Source organism: Archocentrus centrarchus, chromosome 23 (assembly GCF_007364275.1).
Source record: "Archocentrus centrarchus isolate MPI-CPG fArcCen1 chromosome 23, fArcCen1, whole genome shotgun sequence".
NCBI classification, from domain to species: Eukaryota; Metazoa; Chordata; class Actinopteri; order Cichliformes; family Cichlidae; genus Archocentrus; species Archocentrus centrarchus.
The window spans coordinates 8,399,580-8,425,773 of record NC_044368.1 but is presented as its reverse complement, the minus strand read 5'-3'; the positions used below and the strand labels follow the sequence as shown (position 1 = coordinate 8,425,773).

Below are 26,194 nucleotides of genomic sequence, written 5' to 3'. Positions count from 1 at the left end.
AAAGAAGCCTAAAAATGCAATGACTGGTAAATCCAACCATGAAATCCTGTTTTTTTTCCCTCTTTGAGTCATGAAAACAAACACACACTAAAATAAATTTTTTAAACTGTTATGAGCATATGCATTAATGATGTGGCTGGTGGTTAATCAAAGGTTATGTCCATCATTCCCTGAGAGTGAAGAACTGCACACATGCCTCACATGTAAAAAAACAAAACAAAAACGCAATCATCCCATTTCAGTTCCTCAATCACTGACCTTTTAATACATCATCTACTTTGGATTGACCACAGTGGCTCAGAATACCTGTTTTTTTTTTGCTAAATGATGTGGCACTAGTAGAGAAAGCTCAGGAGTAGATATGGAAGTTTCTTAACCTAGACTATCTGCACATAGCCCAAAAAAACCTCTGGCTACAGGAACAAAGGACGAGAATCGACACAGGCTCTACTCAGCTGGGAAGGGAAAAGATTTGTGACAGCAGAAGGTAATAAAAGATGTGTAGCTACTCAACAGATGATCACATGAACTCTAAAAACATCCACATTTACAAAAAGTATATGTTAAAAGGTAAAAAAGAGAAATCTCTCCCTATGAATAAAAAAAAAAAAGCCCTCAGAATCGCTGAGGTTTTTAGGGTCGAAATATAATAAAATCATTACCTCTTTTCAATTAATAAATACATCATTCAGAATCCATAAAAATAACAATAAAAAAAAAAAAATCAGATAAAACGAGAAATAAATTAAGCAGGAGTCGTATCAGAGGTGACGACTCGTAAATTCCTATGGAAAACAAATTCACAGAGAGGCAGCACTTTGAGCAACACTTTATATCTACACTATATATATCCAATACTATAGTGCAGGTCAGAGCAGGTTTTGCACCTATCAAAATGATTTTGCAAGCAGAAGAAATGCACTGAAGTGCTGCCTCTCGCCCTTTCCTCTCTCTTCAAAAAGTCATTATTGCTGGTGTGATTGAGATAAAGGGGAGGGGGGGGGCACAAGCATGAGAGTGGAGAGACGTACAAACAATAAGCACCATTTTGAAATTTAAGTTTCACCGCCTCCTCTTTTAGCACCGCGTTCCTCCTCCACCCGTCCAGGGCCACGGGAAATAGACCCTTTGTCCTGTTCAGTTTGTCACCAAAAAAAAAAAAAAAAAAAAAAACACAAAGAAAAAGGGGGAGGGGGGAGTGGAGGGGTGATCATCAGAGGGAGGAAATACTAGCAAATGTGATGCAGGCGATCTTGGCATCAGAAGCAGTGGATGTCCCACCGCCTCCCCCTCGTCTGTTTGGTAGGACCCCACCCACCGACGTCTCCTTTTTTGCCCATCTAAATGCCCGCAGGAGCTTTGAGTCCACTGTTCCCTGCAGCAACATGCTCCTTTCATCTTTTGTTCTTAGTGTGCTTGTAGTGAAGTCGTGCACTTGCTTATTTCAAATCCGATACCCTGTCTCCTAAGCATGCACAGTGAGCGTGTTTTACGCGTCAAGATTCGTTTCATCTCCAGGCAGAGTGTGTGTTCATTTATTTTTGTTTCCCCCCCCGCCCTCCCCACATATAATAATAAGTGTCTGGTAAAAAATACACAAAAAAGTTTCTTCTTCTTCACCCCGGCTCCTCGCCCTTCGATATCTGGGAGACTTACACGAAGACGCGGTTGTGTCTGTTGAGCTTTAGGATCTTCCCCAGTCTCTGCTTGGCTGTGGCCATTCCTTTTTTGGGCCGTTTGCCTGAGAGAAAAAAAAAAAGGAAAAACCAAACTATTAATGGGACTGCGAGAACATTTCAACTAACAATCAAAAAAATCTGTCAGTAATTCACCAATGATCAATCATGTGGTCTAATTGTAACCAGAACATAAAGAAAAAAATTAACAACCTGAATAATAAAAACTAGACTGAAAATGACAATGCGCTTGAAAAATTAAATGGAAATTACATTAGTTTTAGCTCCTGTTCTGGAAAGCCGGTTTAGTGAAAACGCTGAATTTGTCAACCCTGAGATTAGAGAAACTCTGGTTTTAACGTAAACTCTGAACTTAATTTGGTATTTGTTATATTTAACATGAACAAAATCACAACATTTTGATGTCTTTAAAATGTATACTTTGAACCACATCATCATTTTCACTGAAAATCAAAATATTTATGCATCTAAATCATATAATAGTTAACTGTGTTTCATCTCTTTGATACAGACGTACATTTACTTGCTTATTTGTCACCTGCATGTTGTCCCGTCTGTCTGAATACAGTTACTCTTTTCCTCTCGTGGTGCGTGGGTTAAAAATGGAAGCTCTGCTCTTTATTTTTGGAGCTCCATTTGTGATGTGATTTTTGCCATTACGTGTGGACATGTTTAAATAAGGGTGAACATAATCTGAGCTGACTGAACTCTGACCAGCTGTTCTAGAACTTGAAACTTAAGAGTTATTCAAGTCAGTTTGTTAAACCTGCTTTCTGGAAGAGAGCCCCTTGAGGCTTCGGTGCTTCACAAGTGTTGTGCTTGCATTGTAACACCTGCTCTAAACCTTCATAAATCAGGCCCTTGACACCAAAAACAGCACCTGCTATGGTGCACCTACTACCATGGCACATGCAACAGCTTGCATCTTGAAAACTTCAGGTAATACTGGGAAGTCTCAGTAAGCGCTGGACACAAGGGGAAAGGGCTAATCAGTGTACTTGCTGGAGTCTTCCCACATCCTGGACATTACATATTGACCCATGCTCAGCTTCCATGCTGGTTTTGCTGACTTAACTGTGTGGACTGAAACAGATTCTCCACTTTCTGCACACTGACAACAAGCAGAAATAATAAAAGTCCAATTTCCAAACCTTTTGTGGCCTGATTGCTGACTGGTGGAGGGTTTGGGGCGTGCCTCTTGGAGGGGTGTAGAGGTGGAGACATTGAGGGGTCACAGTATTGGTAGTCCATCTCTGGGCTGGGGAGCCCTTGATTGTCCCAGGCCTCGCTGCTGCTGTTGCCCTGGCTGTCTATCGGGCTCTTGTCCCCCTGCAGTCGGCGCTGGTGCTGCACCTGTTCCCGTGGGCTGGGCCACCAGGACTCCTGGAGCGAGCCTGCCTTCTCCGACTTGGAGGAGCATAACAGACCAGCCATAGACAGCATCCCCTGAATGGCCTCTGCTGTGCTGGGTGAGGTAGGACGTTCTCTGCAGGAAGGAGAAAAGATTCATTTTTAAAAAGGAGCCCAGATGGCACTGTGCTCACAGGGGAGTTTCCAATATTTTTTTTTTTTAAATGGCCCATAGGAAATCAGAATATTTGAAAAACCAATCTACAAATATAAAAATCCTAACACTGAAATAAAGTACATGCTTTCACTCCCTCATCTTTCTGTTTTCCTCACCGTTTGAGTGGTTTGTGTTTGTGCCTGAGTTTTTGGCCAGACTGGTCCAGCTTTATGTGCCCTGAGCCTGTCTGCTCCTCCTCCTCCTCTTCCTCTTCCTCCTGGGAGCTCTCTGAATCCTCATCAGAAGAGGATGACGACGATGATGCTTTTCGCTACGTCAGACAGAGAAATTTCAAAGGGATGCCTCAGAAAACACAGCATAAAATTTATATTTTTTAAAATATTACTCAAAACACTTTGTCCAGAAACACTGAATTTGGTGACATTTAAACCAGCTGTCTTTTCCCTAACACAAAGTGTTGTATAAATCCTGTATATTGTTTACCTCTGTGGGAAAGTCGCTGTCTGACTCAACGTCTGACACACTGGAGTGTCCTGAGACTTCTTCCCTGAGTTCAGTCTTCATCCTCTCCAGACCTCCTGGGACACAAAGGAACACATCATCAGCTAAATGTTCACATGGCTACAATCCTCTGCTGGTTTAATATTCACTGGCGACGTACTGAGGAATTCAGATTTCTCAGCTGTGCTGTGCTCCTGACTGTCATGTGTCCTCTCCAACTTCACGTCCACACAACTCTTTGGTGGGCCGACAGATGGCCCCTCACCTTCCGACTTTACCGGGCTGCTGCTTCCCGGCCGTCTCAAATCTCTGCACACACAAATACAGATTTTATGTTTACATACAGGAAGAAAAAGTATAACCTGGAAAATCTCAAATGCTGGACATGCGACTAATTAGCACCCAGGAAAACAAAATGAAACAGAGCACAACCTGATGGCCGTATGGCTGTGTAACAGCTTAGAAGTAACATTTAGCAGATTTTGTAGATGAATGAAATATACATAATAAATTTATAGTTTGAGTATTATTGTCACCTCTTGAACTTTTTTGAGTTGTTCACCTTTATTACATGGTTTATGTTGAAGTTGTATGCTGAACTGAAGCTGTTTGATCTTGTTGCCTGAAGGTTGACATTTTTCTTGGGGATGACTGCACTAAGCTTTTCTACGAGTTTTCCCTCAAAGATTATTTCTCCATCCATATTGCTCATATGAAGCAGCAATCCAGGTAGAGGTGCCTAGACCTCACTCTCCCCGGCCACCTCTTGTGGGGGGAACACCAAGGCTTTTCCTAGCCAGCCGAGAGATGCAACCTCTCCAGCGTGTCCTGGGTCTGCCTTGGGTTCTTCTCCCAGTTGGAGAAGCCCAAAACACCTCACTTAGGGGGTGTCCAAAAGGCACACTACTTGGATGCCCAAACCACCACAGTCTTATCTCCACAGGAAAGCCCAGACACCCTTCTGAGGAAGCCCATCTGCTGCTTGTATCTGCAATCTCATTCTTTTGGTTGCTACCCAGAGATAAGAGCAATAGGTAAGGATAGGAACTTGGATCAACCAGTAAATCAAAAAGTGAAGCTCTCTTCACCACGGCACATCAGTGTCACTGCTGCAGTTTTGCTCTCTTTGTTATGCAGGTAAATAAAAAGCAATATATTGGTTTGATTGATTCACACTGCTTTAAACAGCCCAACATGCCCAAACATCGCAGTGCTGACTGAAGAGACTTTGCTCTCTTACCTGATGATTCTTCCGTTGACCAGCATCAGCCGTATGTGGTTGTCCTCTAAAGACTCTGCAGCAGCCGCTGCCGATGCAGTTGACACTTTGTTGAACTTCGCATGAACCTTGGCACCAAACGCAGGATCCTGAATATATAGTAATAGAAGTATCAGTATCCATCATCAATATCATGCACACACAGGAGTATTTACACTAGCTTTACTTAAATGTTCTGAAGAAAAAAAAAAGTGTTGATGAAGATACCAACAATACAAATAAGTAAATCTACGGAAGTTAAAGGGAAAACATGAGTAGATTATTAGAGAAACACTACAAATCCCATTATGTTGGTACGTTGCACTGTAACTTATGATACACAGTAATGCAGTGGCTTTTAAGCTGCTGGGGACATTTTGCTGGCATGGTTTGGGTCCAGTTGTCCTATATGAGGGAAGGGTCACATTTATCCTATCATGACATGTTTCTATCCCGAGGGCAGTGATATCTGCCAAGATGACAAGGCATTCATAAAGCAGGAAGGACCACTGAAAAATGGGAAAAACCCAACTGAACACCTAAGGGAGATTTTGGATCAATGTGTTAAGACAGTGCTTTCCAATATGACAAACACCAAAAAGGGAACATTTTTTGTAAGAATGGCTTCTCCATTCTCCAGCAGAGAATCAATGTGCCCATGGTAGCACATTTTGGCCTAACTAAAGACACTTTGGTTTTTTCCTTAAATGCATCAGCTTTACATTAAGCACACATTCTAAATGTTTGCTCTTTGAAGCTCACCTCCTCTAGCGGCCCCACCTCCAGCCTCTTCAGCACCTCCCTGGTATGCTGCTCTAAGATGTCCAGGTTAGAGGGTATCTTGGGGGCATGCTGCTGTTGCTGCTGCTGCTGCTGCTGCTCCCTCAGCCGCCTCGCTGCCCTTCGGGCTCGCCGCGCCTGGCACAGCCTCTCCAGCGTGGATCGAGTGGACAGGCAGCCGTTCGATCCCGAAGGTGCTCCACATCCCTGAGATTTCACTGGCCTGCTACCACCCACCGGTTCCTCCTAGAGAGTAAATGTAAAACACAAGATGCAGTGAAGGTTGTTACTAACAGGAGGCTCATGATTAAAGATTGCCTGCAAAAAATGAAAATAAAATCTTGAATAAATCTTATAAGACAAATAAAGCACCCAAATGGCCCTCATCTGAAAATCAACTGGCTAAGAAAATTTTTAAAATTCCAATTAGACATACAGACAATACACATGTACAACTGTAAATTTTCTTCTTGGACAATGCAAATAAAAGATGTAAACACTAAGATTACAGCTCAAATTTTTCCAAAACATGGCTCACTTTTATTAATCGTTGCCAACACTAAAAGAGCCTTATCTGACTTCAGCTTTTCTCACAGCTGACACCACCATCTGCATGACGTCTTATAAGGTCCTTACCTCTAGGTAGCGGATTTCCTTGGTCAGCTCTTTAATGAGATGGTTCGGCCTGATATTATCTGGTACCTCGCTGGTGGGTTCATTCACCTGCAAAGCCACAACAGATTACATTCAAACCAGAGGAGTGAACAAAAAGTCTGCTGTCTGCTGCTAACAGATAAGACCAACCAGGGATTTCTCCTGCTGCTGTGTAACAAGAACCATGTGGACTGGAGACATGTGAGGTGTAGTCAAAAGGAGCTTCTCACCTCTCTTTTCAACCAAGTCTTCAGTGCACTGATTAAAGCCTTGACTCCATCCACTAGGTGGGTTGGTGGGGGACAGTTGTCCTCTCGTAGCTCTGACAAGATGAAAGAGGATAAAACCGTCATACAGGGTTTAAGCCAGAAAACTTCAACCCATTTAAAATACTAATGTATTCAAAGAGGAAACACGATTGTGCACCCCAGTTCCCAAACTGATAAAAGTAATCGGATTACCATTAAAAGTGGTTTCCAAATGTGAAAATTCCAGATAAATATCTCCTGTACTTGAGTTATGAAGGTTTAAAATGCTGGATAAATAACGGGCCTTAAAAGACTGCCACGCTTCACACACATGTATTCGAGGGGAACTGCAACCCTGAAAAATGTTCATTGTATGTAGGTAAACTTTTGCATGACTTCATTAAATATGCTTAATTTTTTGTATAAACAAAACCCAGCTGATGCTGGGGGGGGCAGGTGGGAGGAACTCGGTGATTTTTCATGGAATAACACAAATAAATTTGACTGACTTATTGATTGATTACTGATTGACTTATTTTTTTGCCAAATGTTATGAATTTTTATGACAATATTGAAGTAAAAACATTATGCTGTGACAGCCTTTGTTCAAATTTCTGTGGTTTGTCATTATTAGCATTAGACTCTCACCTTTTAGCATTTCCAGGAGGTTCTTTGCCACATACCAACAGATGGCCTCAAAATAGGGAAACTTAAAGAGGTCTGGGGTTTTCAGACGACGCTCCATCTCATAACACCTATAACACAAACCAAACAGCTTAGTGCTAAAGTGTCTAGAAAAACAAAAATCAAGACATCATTAGGTGAGTGGTCTACCTGAGCTGCATGCCAATATTGAGGTTGTGAAGGAAGTTCCCTCCAAATGCCATGCAATCCTGAGAGGTGAGAACAGCATGGATCCAGCCTGCAGAGGGCAGCAGAGCACAGATGTTTACTCAGCTTATCCACTTACTGACTTAAAATGATAAAATCCTTAGAGCAGGACAGAGAAATTACACATAAATACCTGGGAAAATACTCGTTTACACTTTAAACATATTTTCTCAACTTGCAGGACAGAATCTTGTGTGTACATACTACAAGAAACTCTTAATCCCCACACTGTCACCCTCAGCAGGAGATAAGGTTCTCTATTACAATAATGGGTTCCACCACAGATAAACAGTGCTCTTGATACAACACAAAGTGGGAGAAAACAGTCTTGGGGGGGTTGGTGTAAGGCTGACAGACAGGCCCGATAATACACTGGCTGACTGACCTACTGTGCTCCCTGACCCCAGCTTAATTCCCACCTCTCCACAGCCATTCTGCCAAAAGCTCTCTTTCACAATGCTGCTTCAAGCCTGCTGAGAAAGCATGGCTGGAAGACTGATTGAGGACGTCCAGCAGTTGACAGGCTGAACTGAGCTTTGTCTGTCTGTGTGCAGGAGGGGGCAAGGGTAAAGGAGTTCTACTGGCTTAAAAAGTCCATTGAGAGACTGATGGATGAATAATGGTATGACTGGACACATTAGCTTCACTTCAGCAAATCAAAGCATGCTTTGGTGTCATGCTCAGTTAGTGACATGACACCAAAACATCTTTCTACCTTCTTAATACAACATCAGCAGCAACACCACAAGACTGCAGACTCACATGCAGGAAAAATCCTCAGCATTACTTTCATCATATTACATAAGAGCTCTGTTTCTCTTCATTTTTCCCTGTAATTATGATCATTAAGAACTGTTTGGGTTGTTGCTCAGCAAGAATTTCCCTCTGTTATTTTCCTATGGCAATAATAGAGGACCTTAAAGGAGCCTGTATTTTCCTGGCAGCAGGCATGGGAATCATGATTATTTTCATTTTTGAATGCACTTGAAAAAACAGACAGGTCAGCAAAGCTGGGGCAAAACGGTGAGGCAGGGACCAGAAACTGTGATTTAAAATCAGTGACACAAACAGCTGCACGTCTGAGTGTGTGGAATTTATTGTGCTTGGAAACCACACACCATTATCCAAGACTTTAAGGGCGCTTTGGTGGCTAGTGTGTTTGGTTTGGTTTAACTGAAGTGTGTGCATGTGTGTGTGTGTGTCTGTTGAATGAAGTTTGTTTGTTTAGGCTGGTGTGAAAGCTGTCAATCAAATCCTGGTGTGCAGACCAAATATCACTTTCAAAAAGGTGTGTCAGAATGGTGGACCTGACTGAGCATGAAATCAACACCCGAGCTGCTTTTAAACCCATGTGTAATATTATAATAAGCTATGAATACATTTGTGCAAATCAACTAACTGACTTGGGAAAAGCTCTGCACTCGTGCTGACCTGTACGTGTTACCAGACAGTCAAAAACAACTCAAACTGCAGTCTGCTGTGCTTGCATCCTGTTTTTATACATATTATGTATTAATAAAGAGAGCACGGTATGGTGCCCCATAATAACAATAACATTGCTGTACAACACATTTCTACTTCTACTAATCTCATCATCATTCTGAACACAGTTGATTTTGTAGACTAATAAAACTAATTACTTATCTGTTTTTGAGCTCACAGTGACAATTAGGAAAGCATAGATGAATAGCTGCCAGTTACCCAAATTTGATTTCTTCAGATGTCTAGCCAGCGAGTTACCTAGAGGTATGCATAATTTCCATGTTCATGGATCCTGGTGTGAACATAAACTAGATGAGACCTAAAAGGCAGCAAGAGCTGCATTTTAACTCAGATTACCAAGAACTTTTAGTCTCAGGAAATGTAGAAGGCTCCTGGCATTTGTGCCAACATCCAAAGGCCCATGAAGATTAGCAGGACATCATGCGACAAAGTGACAGCTGTTTAAACACTTTTACATTTGCCAAAGAGGTTATGTGACAGGGTGTGATTTGTTTTTGTGTTTGTTAGCAGGATTTGCATGAAAACCTTACCAATGCAAGATTTTTTTTGGATGGTCTCTTTACTGTTAAAACTACAAATTTTGAATCACATCTTCAGAAATACGTAAACCCTGAAATATGAAAAAACTGGGAGACACACCAACTGATCCAGATCCAGATCCCCATTCTGGCTCCATCCAGTTTAATGCATCACATGGAGGGAATTTTCAGCCTTAGTGGCAGTATTGAGTGTATCTTGGGCTGCTCTCACTTTTGCATACAACTAAACTATTCCAGCACACATTGTTGAAAACGTGACATTATCTCTCTGATAGAGGTAAGATGGCAAAAAATGCACCATAAACAGACATTTTGACATAGTTTCCTTGTACAATGAAGATCCAGTCAGCTTACAAAGCAAGAAATACTAAGCACATTAATGCAGTAAATCTGTTTATGTTAATCTACAGTAAACTCAGATTTGTTGCATGCTGAACTTAACACAGCTGGCTTGCCACAATCATCACTTCTCTGCCACTCCATGTCAGCATTACAAACCTGTGATTTCTATAAAAGGCTTATATCAGACAGCACTTGAACACAAACATTTCCTTGCTAGAAAGTCAAACAAAGATGTTTAGGCAATGTTTAAGAAGGACATCCAGAAGATGGCGAGGTTATAACTTTCCAACAATTTTTCAATCAAGGATAAACATTGAGAAAAGGCCACCAGACAACAGATGATTAATGTCAAAGTGATACTTAATCCTTGGAACAACTGTTTGCCTACTTCTATACCACTGATGTGTACAGGCACAATAAGAGTTTAATTTAGACACCCTGAGTTACTCAGTCCCTGGGGAGTGTTCCTGCAGTGGAAAATCTAATTTCTTGCACTGAATAAAACTGACCTAAAAGGTTTGAAAGTACACTAGAAGTCCTTTACTTTTTATAAAACTGACATTAAAACACTTAACTGACCTGTAGGGATGAGCAGCGTGGTTCCTTGGGGTACAACACACTTGTAACACTTGTCCACTTTGTCCCCAAAGAACACTTCACTCTGATTGGGCGAGGAGCTCCATGCCTCATATAGTGCAAGGTTGGTGGGGTTAGGCTTGATCAAGTAGAAGACTTTCTCACCCTGCAAATGAGAAGAAAAGGCATTTGAGGTATTGGTGGTTACACTTGTCAATGTCATGATGCTGCTCATCTAAACACCACCCCCTCCTTCAATCTGAAATTAAAGTCAGCTGTAGTTTACAGCAGTAGGAGGGAGAGATAGTCATCATGAATGCTGCAGTGTTGCTTGATGAATTAATTGGATGTGAGAAGCAGAGTGACCTTTCAGAGAGTGCTAACCAATCTGCCCTAAACACCTCAGTATATAAAGAAACACTGAAAATCACTGAGCTTGATGAACGTCAGGGTGGCATCTTCCTCTTTTTTTTTTTTTTTTTTTTTTTTTTTAATAAAAAAGCCATCTTTAAATCTACACACTTACCCAAAGAACATGATACCAGACAGAGGTTCCTCCAAAGTCTATGTGGAAATCTGTGTAGCTGTCTTTGACCCCCATTAGGCAGTACTTCTGGACAAATGGCTTAGGGAAGAAGGAGTCATCTGGCCAGTAGTTCTCAACCCAGGACAACTTCTGAGCCACATCAGGAACCTCCACCAGCTTTGCCATCCTGTAGGAGTCACACAGCACAAAAAGGTTAGGAGGGCTTTAGAAACACATCTGAAAATCCTGGATTTAATCTCAACCACATCCAATAGTTTAGAGACAAATATACCCACAAGAGCACCAGTCACTTAGGCACTGTCACTCATGGACTGCAGCCATGACTTTTTCTAGGACTCATCCAACAAAGGTGAAAGTGAGAACATAAATATCAAGCTCAATCAGATCTGACGTTAAACAGTCTTTAACTTGCTAGGTGCCTAGTACAAACTCCATGTGTCAAATTGCACCAATGTGAGAATGAAAATGATAGCCCCAGCACTCTTCACTAACAAGTTGGCATCATGTGAGATGCTCCATCCTCCCTCACCTTTACAGAGTTTTCCCAGTAGTGCAAATGCTTCAGAAGTGCTGCGTGCTACATTTGAGAAAGAAAAACTGAGGAAAATATCCCAATTTGATTCTCACAAAACTTTCTAAAGTGCATGTGTGAAAACAGCTTGTGATACACCAGTAGGACTACAAGTCAAATATTATTCCATTTCATCGTGCACTAATCTAAAAAGGGAAACCATTTTTAACTCAGCTGGCATTTTAACCACTGCAGCTTTAATTCTTGAATGCATATAGACAGGAATTTAGCTGCCAACAACTTTTAGATTTATATGGTTGGCCTTGGCAACAATGTCGCTGAAAGCTCTGCAAGAGTCAGTAAACCAGCTTTAACAAAACTGAAGCCTACACTGCTCAAGACATCGTTTTTATGCAGCCTTACATATTTTTTTTTCCCAGTGACTAAACTGCAGCATGACTTACTTTGTGTCAGAGAACTCCAGGCTGATGAGGTTGAGGACTTTGGGTCGATGGGGTTTGGTGAAATACTTGATAAACTCGCTGAGCTTCATCTTGCTGTCTGCCTGCCGTGCCACATCTATCACGTCGATCACTTTGTCACCACCTATATGGGAATAAAGCACACTTCAGTTTGTGCAATATCAGACCACAAGTTCTGCAGTCATAGATTCCTGAATGAAAAACCATCAAGCTTTAATTAGCTGCAGAGTAGGTGAGGGGTTCAGAGGGGTCAGCAGCCTGCTGGCATCTCCATGTGCTTTTAGAGATCAAGCCCTGAGGGAAACTGGCATTGATATGGCAGCGTGGGGAGGGGTTGTAGGGGATGCAAGCGAGACAATCTGTCAATCTGTCCAGACTACCAGTCCCAGAGGAAGAGGAGTGGGTGGAGGTGAGAGGGCTGCAGTGTTTAATAGCTGTGTGTGCGTGGGTGATCTCAAGCATATAAGGAAATATGTATGTAGATGTGAGAAAAAGTGCACAAAAGCTACATGTGCGTGCGTGTGTTTATTCATGAGACAGAAAACAGATGCTAAAAAGGAAAAGAGAAAAAAAGTCAAAATAGAGTCACAGCAAACAGCTCACAGTTGGGACGCTACAAATCACACTTGGTGACACATGGGGCCGGAAGTAAGACCGGGGTGCAGTGTGTAGCAAGACAGCTGGTTGTTGTATTTTCCCCACACCCCTCCCACACACCTTTTTTATTACCCCTGTGCATACTGGCGCTTGCACACATACACACAAACATGCACTAACACACTCTTCTGAAGGCCCAGCTGGCCAGCGTCTGATGACAGAGAACAGCTGGAGAGAAAGGCAGTCAGTCACACAGTGTGAGACAAAGCTGCCTGGAAACCGTGCAAAGGCGAGCTTAAAGACCAGCTTCAAAAACTCAACTTGATTTTTACATTTTTTTTTTTATTAATGTCCACAAACTACAGCCCTGCTGAGTCAGCTTGAAAGGCACTCAACCTAACTGATGTCCTACCATAACCACAATGATATATGACAACACCCAGTAATGTTAAAGAGCTAATTAAGGTAATTTTTGTACATTTATCTTTGACAACAGGCTGGAACCAGAAACTTGTTACGCACTGTATCAATTTTAATCTGTTTAACAATTATTTCCTCATTAATCAGATGTTTTTTGGAGCAAAATGTAAAATAATAAACTCAACAGCAGAATCAAAATTGAATATTACTTTCTTTTTGACTGTTGTGTAGGGATGAACATGCATAGCAGGGTTTATTATATTAAAAGCTGCGATGGGAAAATGCAATAAGAGGAAAATAAACTCATATAAAAACCTAGTTTAAACCTGTCAGTGAGGTCAGATTTGACAATGACAAGTATCAAGATACACCTTTGATAGTGCAAGACAAAAACCTTGGTTTCCCTTGTCCACATGTAAAAGCAAAAAGACTTTCTGAAATGCTTCACCATGGAAGGAGTTTTTCAAACTCTGATTTAAGTGTGGATGAAAGACCAAAAAGGCATAGAAAAAGCTACTTTTCCATGATACCTGTGTATATGTGAACAGGGCCTCAGTTTAGTCAGTTTCCAGAGTGGTTTTGCTCATTTCCGTTTAGTTTTTATTAGCTTCATTATTAGTCGAGTCAGTTTTTCTCACCCTATGACAGCTGGGATATGCTCCAGCCCCCCTTGCAGGCCTGAAATGGATAAATGGGAGAAAATGGAGGGATGCATTGTTTCAGTTTTAGTGTTTTTATTATTACAATATGTAATATGAAGGGTATTTGTTAGAGTCTCAATACACAAATAATCAAATGTTCATCAGGCAGGCTGTGTTAGATAAGTTTCACCAAACAGAGACTAAAACTAAACACATTTTCTGTGTGTGTGTATTTTTTTATTTTTATTTTAGTGAGTTTTGTGAGTGCACAATATTGTTTAAGTAAGTTTTCACTTTTTTTAAGTTCAGTCTTTATTTTACTTTTTAATTAACTGTAAAAACCTTGCCAACATCTGCAGCTTTCCTCCCTTCCTTCAGCTGAGAGTTTACATGCCAGTTTGCTCTGAAACAGCTGGCATTAAACTGCTCATTTTCTACATCAAAGTACTCCAGAACTGCGCTGGTTCCAGCAGCTGTCATCTGCACTCGTCCCCCTCATAGAAAGAGAGAGGGGTGCTGCAGCCCTGGCTAATGGTGGGTGGCATCTTAAGCTGTGTCCACACAGGAAGTGATTCACAGTGAAGTGGCGACCAGAGACCAGAGAAAATCAAAGATGTTCATGAACTTCAAGGAGGAACTGCCAAAAAGTAAAAAAACAAACAAAGCAAAACAAAAATGCGCTGGCAATTTAAAGCATGTTGCCCCCCCCCCCCCCCCAAAATCGTGTGACTTCCACTATGCATTGATTCAACTCTGCAACCAATCTTTGACCACACACCAAGTTTGCAGAAGAAATGCTCAATAGCGTCAGCGTTTACTCCAGTTATCCCACTGTCGTCAAACTGGAAGAAATGTAACCCCACACTCAGTCCCCGGTCACAACACCTGTGCCTTGGCTTAATGCTCAATAGGGCATGGGAGAAAGAGATAAAGTGAGAGAGGGAGTCTGTAATCTGAACTTAATGATAAAAAACACTGGTGGGCTTGGTAATGGGCTTGTAATAGGAGCCGGGAAGTAGCAGGCTGTTTCAGTAAGGAAGCACAGTGGTCACGGAGAGGGCAGTGAAAGCTTAGCCATCACTCATTTAGAATGCATTCAGCCATTGCCTGATGCCTGATAAGTGGGTTAAAACCCCATGAACCTGGAAACCTGTTCATATTGACACACACAGATGGTGCCTGCACAGCAATGGCCACTTAGCTGGCTGGTGTTGGGTTGTTTCATTAGCTTTTAAGCAGCTTCTAAGGCTACTGTGTACTCCAATCACAGAGGCCACATCCTTCCCAAAGGACAAACACTAATATTTTGTTGTAAATTTTATACAGCTGATGACAAAGCCAAGTTTTCTTACCCACATACTGCTCCACATCTTTGACGGAGAAGGTAGAGGGGGGTAGTTTCAGGCCCAGGCCCTCCATCTCGGTGATAGCTATGGGGTAGTTGAAGCCATGCCTCTCCAAGTACCTGGTAGTCACCTGCTCGCCCTTCATCCGTATCAGAATCTCCTCGGCACTGAAAGCCAGATTGTTATAAGTTTAGCAAAGCTGATCTACTGACATTTCATGGAGGTATTTTCACAATAAAAAGGAGTCATTTTACAAAAATGAATTTCAAAGGGCTGGTTCTCCTGAGACACAATTAAACATTTTCTGAAATACCCATAATGGTGTTAGCCATGCAGAGAGTTGCTTTGTTTATTGTCCATTCTGGCACAGTCACAAATCAATATAGGTGAAATTGATGTGTTTGTGGTGCTGGCAGCATTTTCAAATGACCCACAACAAGAGTCTACAGACATGCAAGCTGCTCTGTAAGGTTGGAATCAGGCACACTGAGAGGATCACCCAGATCACTACACTTCATCCATTTAATCCCAAAGGCAACCTCATGTTTGCACCTGTCATAAAGACAGGAAAGTCACTGACTTTTCAGCACTACTCCTACAAAAATAGAACCACAATCCAAGAAACTCTGGACTCTCTTCCATTCTTGAAGTCGTGCCGTTTTCTGTGGGTAAAAGTATTCCAAAGCTACATGTTTTTCCAGAATCAGTGGCCTTGATAATGTGAATAATCCACACACTGGAACTATTTACTTTTATAGAAACAGCCCCAATCAAAACTCCCAACAGATATCTATAAACCTGAGAAAGCAAAAACCCAATTCGCCTGGCTTGAAACCACAAGAGGCAAGTATGCAAATATTTATGCCTTTCTGAAAACCACTTAAGCCTGTATGAGCATTATTAAGTTCTAAAAGAATTCAGAGTTTTCCAGCTTATTAAGAAAAATCCATTTAATCAACAGGATTAAGTACGAGCGCATATTAAGGCTACTGAAGGCAAGAAGATAAAGGGCTGGCATGTGGAGGTAAAATTCAGAGAAAAAAATGGAAGCTACAAATTTACAGGAACTGGACAAAACTGCATTAAAAATTCTCATAAATTTGCCTTTTCCTTCATAAATTTTTTTTGTTCAAATTTTACTTTTAGTGGCTGTAATATGCTGCCTTACTGCCATTTAACTACAAAAACAACTTTGCAAGAGCCCCATTTTTAGACAAAGCATCAAACGTAGAGATTTTTCACAAGCCAGAAAGCAACACTTCTTCAGTTTGCCTGAATAAATATTCCACTAGGAAAGGTCTTTAGAGTTTGGTTGGCAAGTGTGGTAGCTCTTTGGTTATGTGTGTTAATATCTACCTGGGGAAAGTCCTGTTCTGGAGCTCCTTAATAAACACTGAGGTGCCAGCCTGCACCGGCTTCGACCCATCGTCTGGCTCTGTGTAGTCATGCCTGTGCCAGTTGTTGCGCTTTTTCACTGCAGAAAACACACACACACACACACACACACACACACACACAAAAAAAAAAAAAAAAAAAAAAAAAAAAGAGGTATTTGAGTTTCACTAGGCCGTCGCTTTTCAATTTGATAATGCCCTCTTGAAGCACCTTCACACAACATTGTAAATTGTGCAGATCACAATCACTTGTCATGAGAACATTTACTACTCAGCCCCTGTGCTCAGAGGTGGATATGGAGGGGCTTGTCCAATCAAAGTGGAAGGTTTACAACACCATTCAATTAGCCTGTTAATGTCTGCCCCCAGGGCTCTCAAAGGTTAACCCATTCCCCTCCCCCCTTAAAAAAAAAAAATCTGACTTGAACATCACTGCAGAGAGTGACATTCTCCCCTGGGACTGTCCAACATACAAAGACACGGGTGGAGAAGATGAGACAAGGCAGAAAATCAGTGTGCGCTAATGTTTTCACACATGCACCTCAAAGAATTAGGTCATACTTTCCACTGTTGTGTTTTCTCACATGCAGCACACATGAGGAAAATAGTTTGCTTTAGATATCCTGCCTAATGGAAACATTTCTTGTTGTTTAGGCTTGCAAGGCACCTAGATAAAAGATGTAAGAGGGTGCACATAAAAGCTATTCACTAGTGGTGAATGCATCCAAATATTAACTGACATATTTGCTGCAATCTGACATTACATGGACTTTGCACTATGAAGCTGCCAGACTAAAGACTGGCTAACACCCAAGCCTTATATGCTGGACATATGCACCCTTGCATGCACCTCTGGTGTCCAGAAAAGTTCAGGACTGCAGTTCATGTGTATAACTGGCTTCAGGAAGAAGCAAAGGCAGGATGCTATCAATAAGTGACAGACTCACTCAGGGAGGGTCCATGTACGACATCACAGTTGGGACAGTGGTAAACATCAATATCCACAGCATGGTGCTCTTCTACCTGTACACAGCTGGAAAAAGACAAGACATACAGAGTTAGGACAGGTTCCCCACAGAGGTTTATTCGGCCCATAAAGTGTCAGAAAAATATTTTAAAAATGCCATCACAAGATTTTGTCCGAATAGATAAGAGTTTATTATGGCAATGTATGAAGCTTAGTAATAAACCCTAACAGGTGTTAGGGTTTGGGATCAAACATTCATTGGATTTATAACCTATTGTGTGGCCTAACCTTATACTATAAAATTCATTCAGTTAACTTGGGTTTTGAATTGGTGGTATATAAACTATGGATGTGCGAGACTAGTCGACTAGACGACTAATCGTCACTAGTCTGTACCAGACGTACTAGTTGGTTAGCCTAATTGTTAAGATTTTAATTGATGCCCAGTGCAGGTAAAAGGTTGTCCTGAATGTAACACAGCTATCTGCTGCGAGACAGAGCTGCAGCCCTGACATTATTATGTTATGTTTCTGTCGGCCAGCACCACATGTAAAACACTGAGACATGTCCCCGCGGTAATTAACACATGCAATGCACCTGCACAGGCATAAATGCTGGCAACAACATTGATGTTCGTAATGCACAAAGCGTGGTGCCACACAGTTAAGCAGCATTTAAAGTGTGATTCATTATTGAAGAATGTGATGCCTTTGTTTAGACAGTTTTTGACATTGCCCATTAAACCGTCCTAAAATTTAACTTGATATCTGAGGTTTTCCTAGTTTTAGACTGGTCGGTTAGTCAATTTTTTTTAACTTGTTTAGCTGACTAAGAAATTGTTCGCCAGGAACATCCCTAATATAAACCAAATTCAATCAAAGCGAAATGAGCACAATAGGTTTACCGCATTACAGGCCCATTTAGAAATGAAATGAGGACACCACAATCTTTGTCTGACCTGGACAAGCTAAAACAGACTAATCAGACCCACACTCCTGTCAAACGCTCTGTGCATTTCTAGAAGAGATGTCAGGGGTCACAGTTTAAAGATAAACAAAGAGGAAAAAGCAATGTACAGTTAGAGTCAGGAGACCAGCCATAGCAGTTTTCTACCCCCATCCCATCCAGCTTCAAAGTTATGGCTCCAAAATTTTTTAAGAAAGACAAACAATAAGGCCTTTTGCTAGTGTTGCATTCTCATCATATAATTAACACCATATTTACAGGAGCTGCAGTACAGCAGTGTCACTCATGCTGTTACTACCCCCCACCCCCTGAGTATCCTGCAGCAGCCAAACCACAGGAACCAACACACATGCATTCCTGGGTTGCATACCGGAGCAGCATGGGCTGAACAGCAACTCCGTTTGGATTGTGGACAACATGTATAGTGTGACAAGCCAAAAAGTACAAATTAAAACTGAAGTATCCTGACTCACATGATCAATTTTCCACCACTTATCCAGGTCTGGCTCACAGGGGAAGCAGCCTAAGCAGCGATACCGGACCTCCCTTTTCCCAGCCACCTCCTCAAGCTCTGAGGGTCAAAGAGGCATTCCCAAATGTGCTTATAACACCTCACTTCCTTAAACTCCCAGGATTCTAGTCAGATGCATGAACCACCTCAGCTGGTTCCTTTCAATATGTAAGATCAGTGGCTCTATTGAGGTTCTCACCTTTCTAAAGCAGTAAACTGTATTCTTTCAGTAACTCCCCAGAGGGTTGGAAGGCAGATCAACCAGTAAATGAACAGCTTCACTTTCACATTCAGCTTTGCACCCATCCATCGATCTCCTGCTCCCTTCTTCCCTCACTTGTTGACAAGTCCCTGAGATACTTGAAGTCTTTCACTTGGGGCAGCAAGGTATACCCAACCAAGCATGGACGCTCCACCCTTTTCTGACTAAGAATCATGACCTCAGACCTGAAGGCCTGGCTCTTTCACACTAAGCTGCAAATCGACTGAGCATGAGTTAGAAGTCAATGAAGCCAGCAGGACCACGCCAACCACAGAAAAGCAAACATGTAAACTTAGGCCACTGAAGCATGCATCCTCCAAACTATGGATGTGTGCAATTAGTCAACTAGATGACTAATCATCACTGCTGTCACTAGTCTGCACCGGATGTACTAGTCATTTAAGCTAATTGCTATAATTATGATTGATGCCCAATGCCGATAAATCTGCCTTTCAGCCACTAGATGAAGCTTGGAAAGAGGGATGATGACATTTAATACAAATCAGCTCAGTTTAGCAGTACTTTGATCTAGAAAATTAGAACTAGAAATTAGTTTGTATTGTGCACTTATCTTGAGGTCAGTTAGCTTTTTTAAAATGATTAGATGCCTCACATAAAATCCATGAGTAAATACCCAAGCTCTGAATTCTGAAGCCATTAAATGTACCAGAAAAGGTGTTTGCTACCAAGTAGGTAAAAAAAAAAGTTTTCTAGGACATTCAACGTAACCACGCTAAATACCAGAGCTTACCAGTGGTGATGTTAAAGTCATGTGACCCTGGTGTTGTTTATAGCTGTAGCATGAATTTGTAGAGATTATGTTTCCCACACATAACCCAAAATAACCCAAAAGCAAATTAAGAAATTTTGTTGATTTTTGATGAGAAAACCAGACGAATGCCAGCTTCTTCACTGGCCTACAAAAACCCTTCCTGTGGCACAAAGAGGTTTATAAATGGGTTTGTTGCTGATATAACCTTTGCTTTTAAAGGTGAAAGCCTGCAGGAGGGATGGAGCTGACCGAAGCCTGCTATCAGCTTTGATCTACAAGGAACTGCAGGAAAACTGTAAAGGAAATAAAGCAGAGGGCCATTAACTCATCAGGAAGTGGTGAGCTCGTGTGAATGCCCCCCCCATGCACAAACAGGATATCAACAGTAGCTAGTTAACCACATAAAACCTGAACTGCTCTTTGGCTGCACAGCAAACAGAACATGTGCATGGGTAAAATGGCAAACAAATACATTAGCAGAGTAACTGAATGTGTGTTCCACTGTGAAGAAGTCACATTTATGTCTGTTTTGCAATTTACTTCACCCACCACTCCTATAACATCCATTAAAAAAAGCTGAGAGAAGCACTCCTGCTTCTGCACGTGAGCGAGCGGATAACCAGCAGTAACAGTGTACAGTGCTTGGCAGGCGACTAAACCTAGCTCATGTATCAGGAATCTTTGTTCAAACATGTGGCCGTTCGCTGGGGGAAAGCATGAGTCACAGCTCTCTGCCACCGGGTTAGCTGAGACGTGCAAAAGCAGCATGCACTCTGAGCCGAGGTGACCTTCTTGGTACTTTCTTTTATGTAACACTGCAGTGGGAAATCAGGGCACTGTGCCACATATACCGCCCTGACTCAGCATGCATGTCACCTGTAATGATTACACTGATTACTGCTTTAACACCGCACCCGTGCTTGTGAGACCATGTGGACTTGAGACAGAAAATGTAAAAGGGAGGAGGGAAAGAAAAGAAAGGGGCCAAGTATTTCCTGCCGCCTTACTCAGGCTTGATGATGTATTGCATCACCACAAAATGGGGTGATTGTGCAAACAGCTCTTGAACCGACGTGAACCTCATCTGCTCAGTCATACGTCATCTCAACAACTCATAAGAGAGCGTTATCATGTGCTGTAAGACAACAAAAAGGTCACAGAGAGTACAACCAACCTAAGCCACACAGACACACCACAAAACGTTGCATTATTCCCCGATAAAGAGCTGTCCTCTGACAGCACTGCAACAGATTACCGAGCTAAACATCCCTTCCTGAATGAGCGGAGATGTGTGTACTTGGCTAAACCCTCGCCATCAACAGCCCCTCTCCCTCCACTTCCTCTCATCAAGGGCCTCCTTCCTGTGTAACTGAGAAGGCTTATTCATTAGTCCACGCACTGTGAGGGGGTTCATTGTCCTCAGTGATCAGTGCAGAAACACAAAGGCTGGAGGCGGGCATCACCATTATTTTAAGCTCTAAATAACTGCTCTGCATGGGGCGCCGACATGCCTACATTAGGGAACTGGCAGATCTCTAATGGATGGGTGGTGGAGATAGAGCGACAGTGAGGGCAGTTAAACACACCTGGCTATCTTTATCTGCCCCAGAGGAGCACCTGACGTGTCCAAGTGTACTCAGCCGAGGCTTACATAAACAGAGCCAGACTTGGAGAGCAGTAAGAGACACTGAGGTCTGACAGATGGATAAGGCGCTGTCATTTTGGCCTCAGGGGTTAAATCATTTTAGCCAGCTAGGCATAAAGCAACATATCATCCGTGCAGTGTTTACAGTTTGAAGGAGACAGCAACCCTCTCTGTAGTCACCTGGTAAACAACAAAAAGAGGATCACTTGGTTGTTTATAGGGCATCAGGGAGCCCCAGGGAGTTTTAAACAACTTAATTGTTTTCAGTGCAGGTTGGGCTGCCCTGAGGCCCCGAGCACCCAGACTCTGTTTTCACACACTTCTTCAGCATGGCTGCGCCCCCTTTAAAACCTACAGTCATCAGTCTTGCGAGTGTCTACTGCTGAAAGACATGAACAAACAAACTCAGTCTGAACTCGCTGTGTCCAATCCCTTTGTGGATTAACAATTCATAACATATGAATTATTGATCTGAAAATAAGTGTAAAAAAGTAAACAGTTAAGGAGGTTTTCAAATTTAAGGAGGTTTTCTCAGCCCCCTTAAATTTGAACTGCATGATATAATCTTTACTGTTATAATTCAAACTGACTAGTAATCAATACATGATGCTTTTGACCCTTAATCGACTTTGATGGAATTGAATGTAATGCTGTTTCCAACCCCCTGAGAGACAGCTGAATGAAAACAAGAGCCATGAGGCCACTCTTTACTCTAGCCAATCAACATATCAGACATCTAAAAGGATGATCTGAAACATAACGAACAGCAAAGGCTCCTTCCACTCATCCACTTAGCCTAAACACTGAAAAGGCACTCTGCAGAGGTGATCCATCTCTCTTTAGTGTACTCACACTCTGTGCGACATTGACAGATTGTGCATTGAACTTGGCTCGCTGTAGCTCCCATCAATCATTCGCTCTGTCCCACTGAGCACCACTGGTCTATCATCGCCCCCACTGTCCATATACAAATCAGCCAAAGGGCTGACCAGAGAGCCTGACACGTACACCGTGATCCGACTTGACCTAGTGAGGATTTACATCCACAGTACTGATGTAAATTAGCATCTAAGAAGCACATGAAGCGATCCATTTACAGGAGCAGGTCTTGCAATCAGGCGAGGCTCAAAATGATAAATAGAGCTTGAAATCTAAACCACAGGGTCAAATATCTCAAATAGGCACCAGAAAAATTTTCTGTTGGCCCGCAAAGTTGAAATTATATTTTCAGAATCAGCTACAGAAAAAGGACATAATTTCTCTTTTAGCACATAAACACAGCATGGTATTAGGAGTTTAAAGAAATCGAGCATTACTGAGTCTCAGTCATTTCAGAAACTCATCTTCACACTCTGAGAATGTGTACACTGTGGCAGCCAGCAGTCACTTTCCTAACTTTACGCAATCTACCTTATTATTAAAGTACCATTTCCAGAATAAAGTGGAAATAGTACTCAACTGTATTATCAAAGCAGTATTTCAACTTTCGTCCAAGAGCAGTATAGGGCTATGTTGTAGTTACTGCAGATTTAACACAGTACTATAAATTAATAATTATTAAAGAAATATTATAATACTGAAACTAATAAAACCAAAGTGAATGACAAACTCCCATCTTGAAACTAAGTGAACTGCAACTGAATAAATTCTTTTTTTTTCTTTTTTTTTTTTTTACAAAGATCATTAGAAATACAAAACTATAGTAACTCTGCATTAAACTGTAATAAAGAGGTTACTGGAAACATTTTTTCTGGGGGGGGGGGGCTGTTATCGAGAGTTTTTTTGTTTTTGCTTTCCTGTAAACTAACTGTTCTCAAATCTGACGCTGATAAACCATGACACTGAAACCATGACACCGATTCAGACAGCCTGAGTCCTCACCACATTAAAGTACAATTTGTTTTGTGTACTGAGATACAGGTGATAGAAAACAGAGCACTCTCCAGCAACTGAGACAAAAGTCTCCCACACAAACACCAACAAGGACCAGGAGGTTGAGCTTCTCCACTTTCCACTCCAACGGCGTGCCATCACCCACAGCCAGAGAATATCCCTTTCCTTCTGGCCTGCCTCGTGGGAAAGAGGCTGGAAATGTGGCTGTTTTTGGAGCTTTGCTGAGAGTATGTTTGTGTGTGTGTGTGGTGGTGGTAGTGGGGGGTATCTGCTTATTAGTCATCAATGGGGGAAGCTCCAACATTTGTTCCTTTTCTTGCTGGCACATGACACACAGCTAGTCTTTTTTGGCACGGACACGCCACAAATTCTGGCTGCTGAGTTTTTTGGCAGCACATTTAATGTGGTTACGCAATGGCTTCCGTCATTTCAAGACGCGCAAAAAAATAGGGGAAAAAAACAAAACAAAAACCAAAACAGATTATTGTATTTATAAACAGTCACTGTGGAAATGCACCCACACAGGCTGACTCAAAGGGTTGTCTAGCTCAGACTATGAACTCAAAAAACAAAAAAAAGAAAAGTGAAAGCTGCATAAAGTCGGGTGTTAAGGAAATCTCATGACCGAGAAGTGTACCGTGTGCGTCACAATATTAGGCGTGTACTGAAATTTTTACCTTTTAGGCAACACACATTGCACAACAATAAGATTTCCAACACAATTTCATCAGCTTCCACCCACATCCAGCACAAATCACAAGAGCATCTGTCATGATAAGGTGCTACCAACAGTCATTTAAAAGGAAAAAACGGGACAAACAGCACACACACACACACACACACACACACACACACACACACACACACACACACACACACACACACACACACACACACACACACGTGCCTGCTTGGTACCTTTAAATAATCCCACTGCCTGCCACTAGGGGTCCTAGGCCATGTGCCTCCTCTGCCTGAAAGGGGGGGATTTAAATTTCTCCAGCTGTCAATCAAAAGCCCAACCATAACAATCTCCTTGTTTTCCACCACTTACTCTATAAAAATATAGAAAATAGGATGCAAAAAAGCTAATTTGCATAAATTAAAAAATATATATTAACTATCCAGGCTGCTATAACAATCTACAGATGGTGAACAAACAAACTGAAGTTGTTTTTTTAAAATCTGGCTCGTAAATTAAAGTACAAGTCAGATGTTGCCTGAGGCTGCCGTTACCTTTGATGACCTGACAGCTCTGGCACACTTTGTACACTCTGTACACTACGGCTGGTTGAACTAGATTTAAATCCACTGTATGACAGCGACATAAATATTAAAGTTATCCTTTAAATGCTATACGGAGGGGTAGTCACGTAGGCTTTTAATCACCCGTGTTGACTGACACAGCTCCGCATACGAGCAGCTATAAAAACTATTTTCTAATGGTCTCTATTTAAGTCTATAGCGCTTATTATTAATCTCCTCACAAAGAACAGGTTCGTGCCGTAGGTTTTAAAGTTATCTGCGACACGATGAAGTACGTTAATGGTGTTTTTAAGAGAGCGAACCCCCACTTTTGCCCGTAAAGTCGTGTCAATAGACGGTTTAAAACCCCCGTCGCCCACCGCTAACGGTTAGCACGCTAAGTTAGCCACCAGCCAAGACCGCTCAGAGAACCGTCGCTTTTCCTTAAAAAACAACCCGCGTTTCTCGCCTCCAGGTAACTACACCTCTTCAGGATGTCGTAGACTACGTACCTGCCGTGAAACCAGTCTTTACAGATGTCGCACTCGATCATAAACCGGCTCACATCGTAGGGCTGCCGGCAGACACAGTACAGCGGGGCCGCCGCCATCTTCCTACTGTCCCCAAACAACGCAGGAATGAAGCGGGCGGGGATTTAACCCACCGTCCGGAAATACCCGAGGGGAGAGCCGATCGCGCACGAAATCCGCCATTCTGAGGCAATCCCACCTCTGACGTCAGTTTCCAGGTTGTGTATTTCCATCTGGTTGTGTGGGCACACCAACAATAGACGCAAACTTTTTTCCAACAAAGGAATGACATAAACGGCTTGGTTTTGGACATTATGTTCACGTCTGATAAATCGAAAATCAGCCTCAAATTTAAATTATCTAAATTAAATAATATAAATCTGGGATAAATCTTGTCTTATCTTACTTTATTAAGGTATTTGTTTTGTCATATTGTATTTTATTATGCTGTATACCATTCTTCTTATTCAAGCTATTTGATATGTTTGCTATGTTTAATTATTTTAACTGCTGTAAAAAAAAACAAAAAACAAAAGAGCTACAGTGCTGTCAAAAAGTCTTTGCCCCTTCCTGATTTCTTAGTTTTTTGCATATTTGTCACAACTGCATGTTTCAGACCATCAAACAAATTTTAATATTAGACAAAGATAACCCAAGTAAATACAAAATGGAGTTTTAAAATGATGATTTCATTTATTAAGGGAAAGAAGCTATCCAAACATACTTGGCCCTGTGTGAAAAAGTAATTGCCTCCTAAAACTTAGAACTGGTTGTGCCACCCTTGCCACCCTTGGCTTCCCTCAAAATGTACATGAGCCCACCCGCCGCTTTAACCACACTCGGGTTCTTGCTCTCATATATAGATAGATGTCAGTGACTTTGCTTTTCACCAGAATCTTGAGTTTTGTTAAATCATGGCATGATGTGTTGCTTTTTGAGATCTTTTTG

General features: G+C 41.8%; 1 protein-coding gene across 1 annotated transcript; it reads right to left on the bottom strand.

Moving 5' to 3' along the window:
* Positions 1 to 309: 309 nt before the first annotated feature.
* Positions 310 to 25,381, bottom strand: kdm7aa (lysine (K)-specific demethylase 7Aa). Its single transcript, XM_030719853.1, has 18 exons — positions 25,229 to 25,381; positions 17,403 to 17,488; positions 16,418 to 16,535; positions 15,068 to 15,228; positions 12,040 to 12,181; positions 11,044 to 11,230; positions 10,521 to 10,683; positions 7,501 to 7,588; positions 7,315 to 7,421; positions 6,649 to 6,740; positions 6,401 to 6,487; positions 5,747 to 6,010; positions 4,967 to 5,094; positions 3,887 to 4,035; positions 3,709 to 3,803; positions 3,381 to 3,535; positions 2,849 to 3,183; positions 310 to 1,741 (listed from the first exon to the last, which is right to left on the bottom strand). The coding sequence occupies exons 1-18, from the start codon at positions 25,324 to 25,326 to the stop codon at positions 1,653 to 1,655; spliced, it is 2,544 nt and encodes an 847-aa protein (XP_030575713.1). The 5' UTR covers positions 25,327 to 25,381; the 3' UTR covers positions 310 to 1,652.
* Between the last annotated feature and the right edge of the window lie 813 nt (positions 25,382 to 26,194).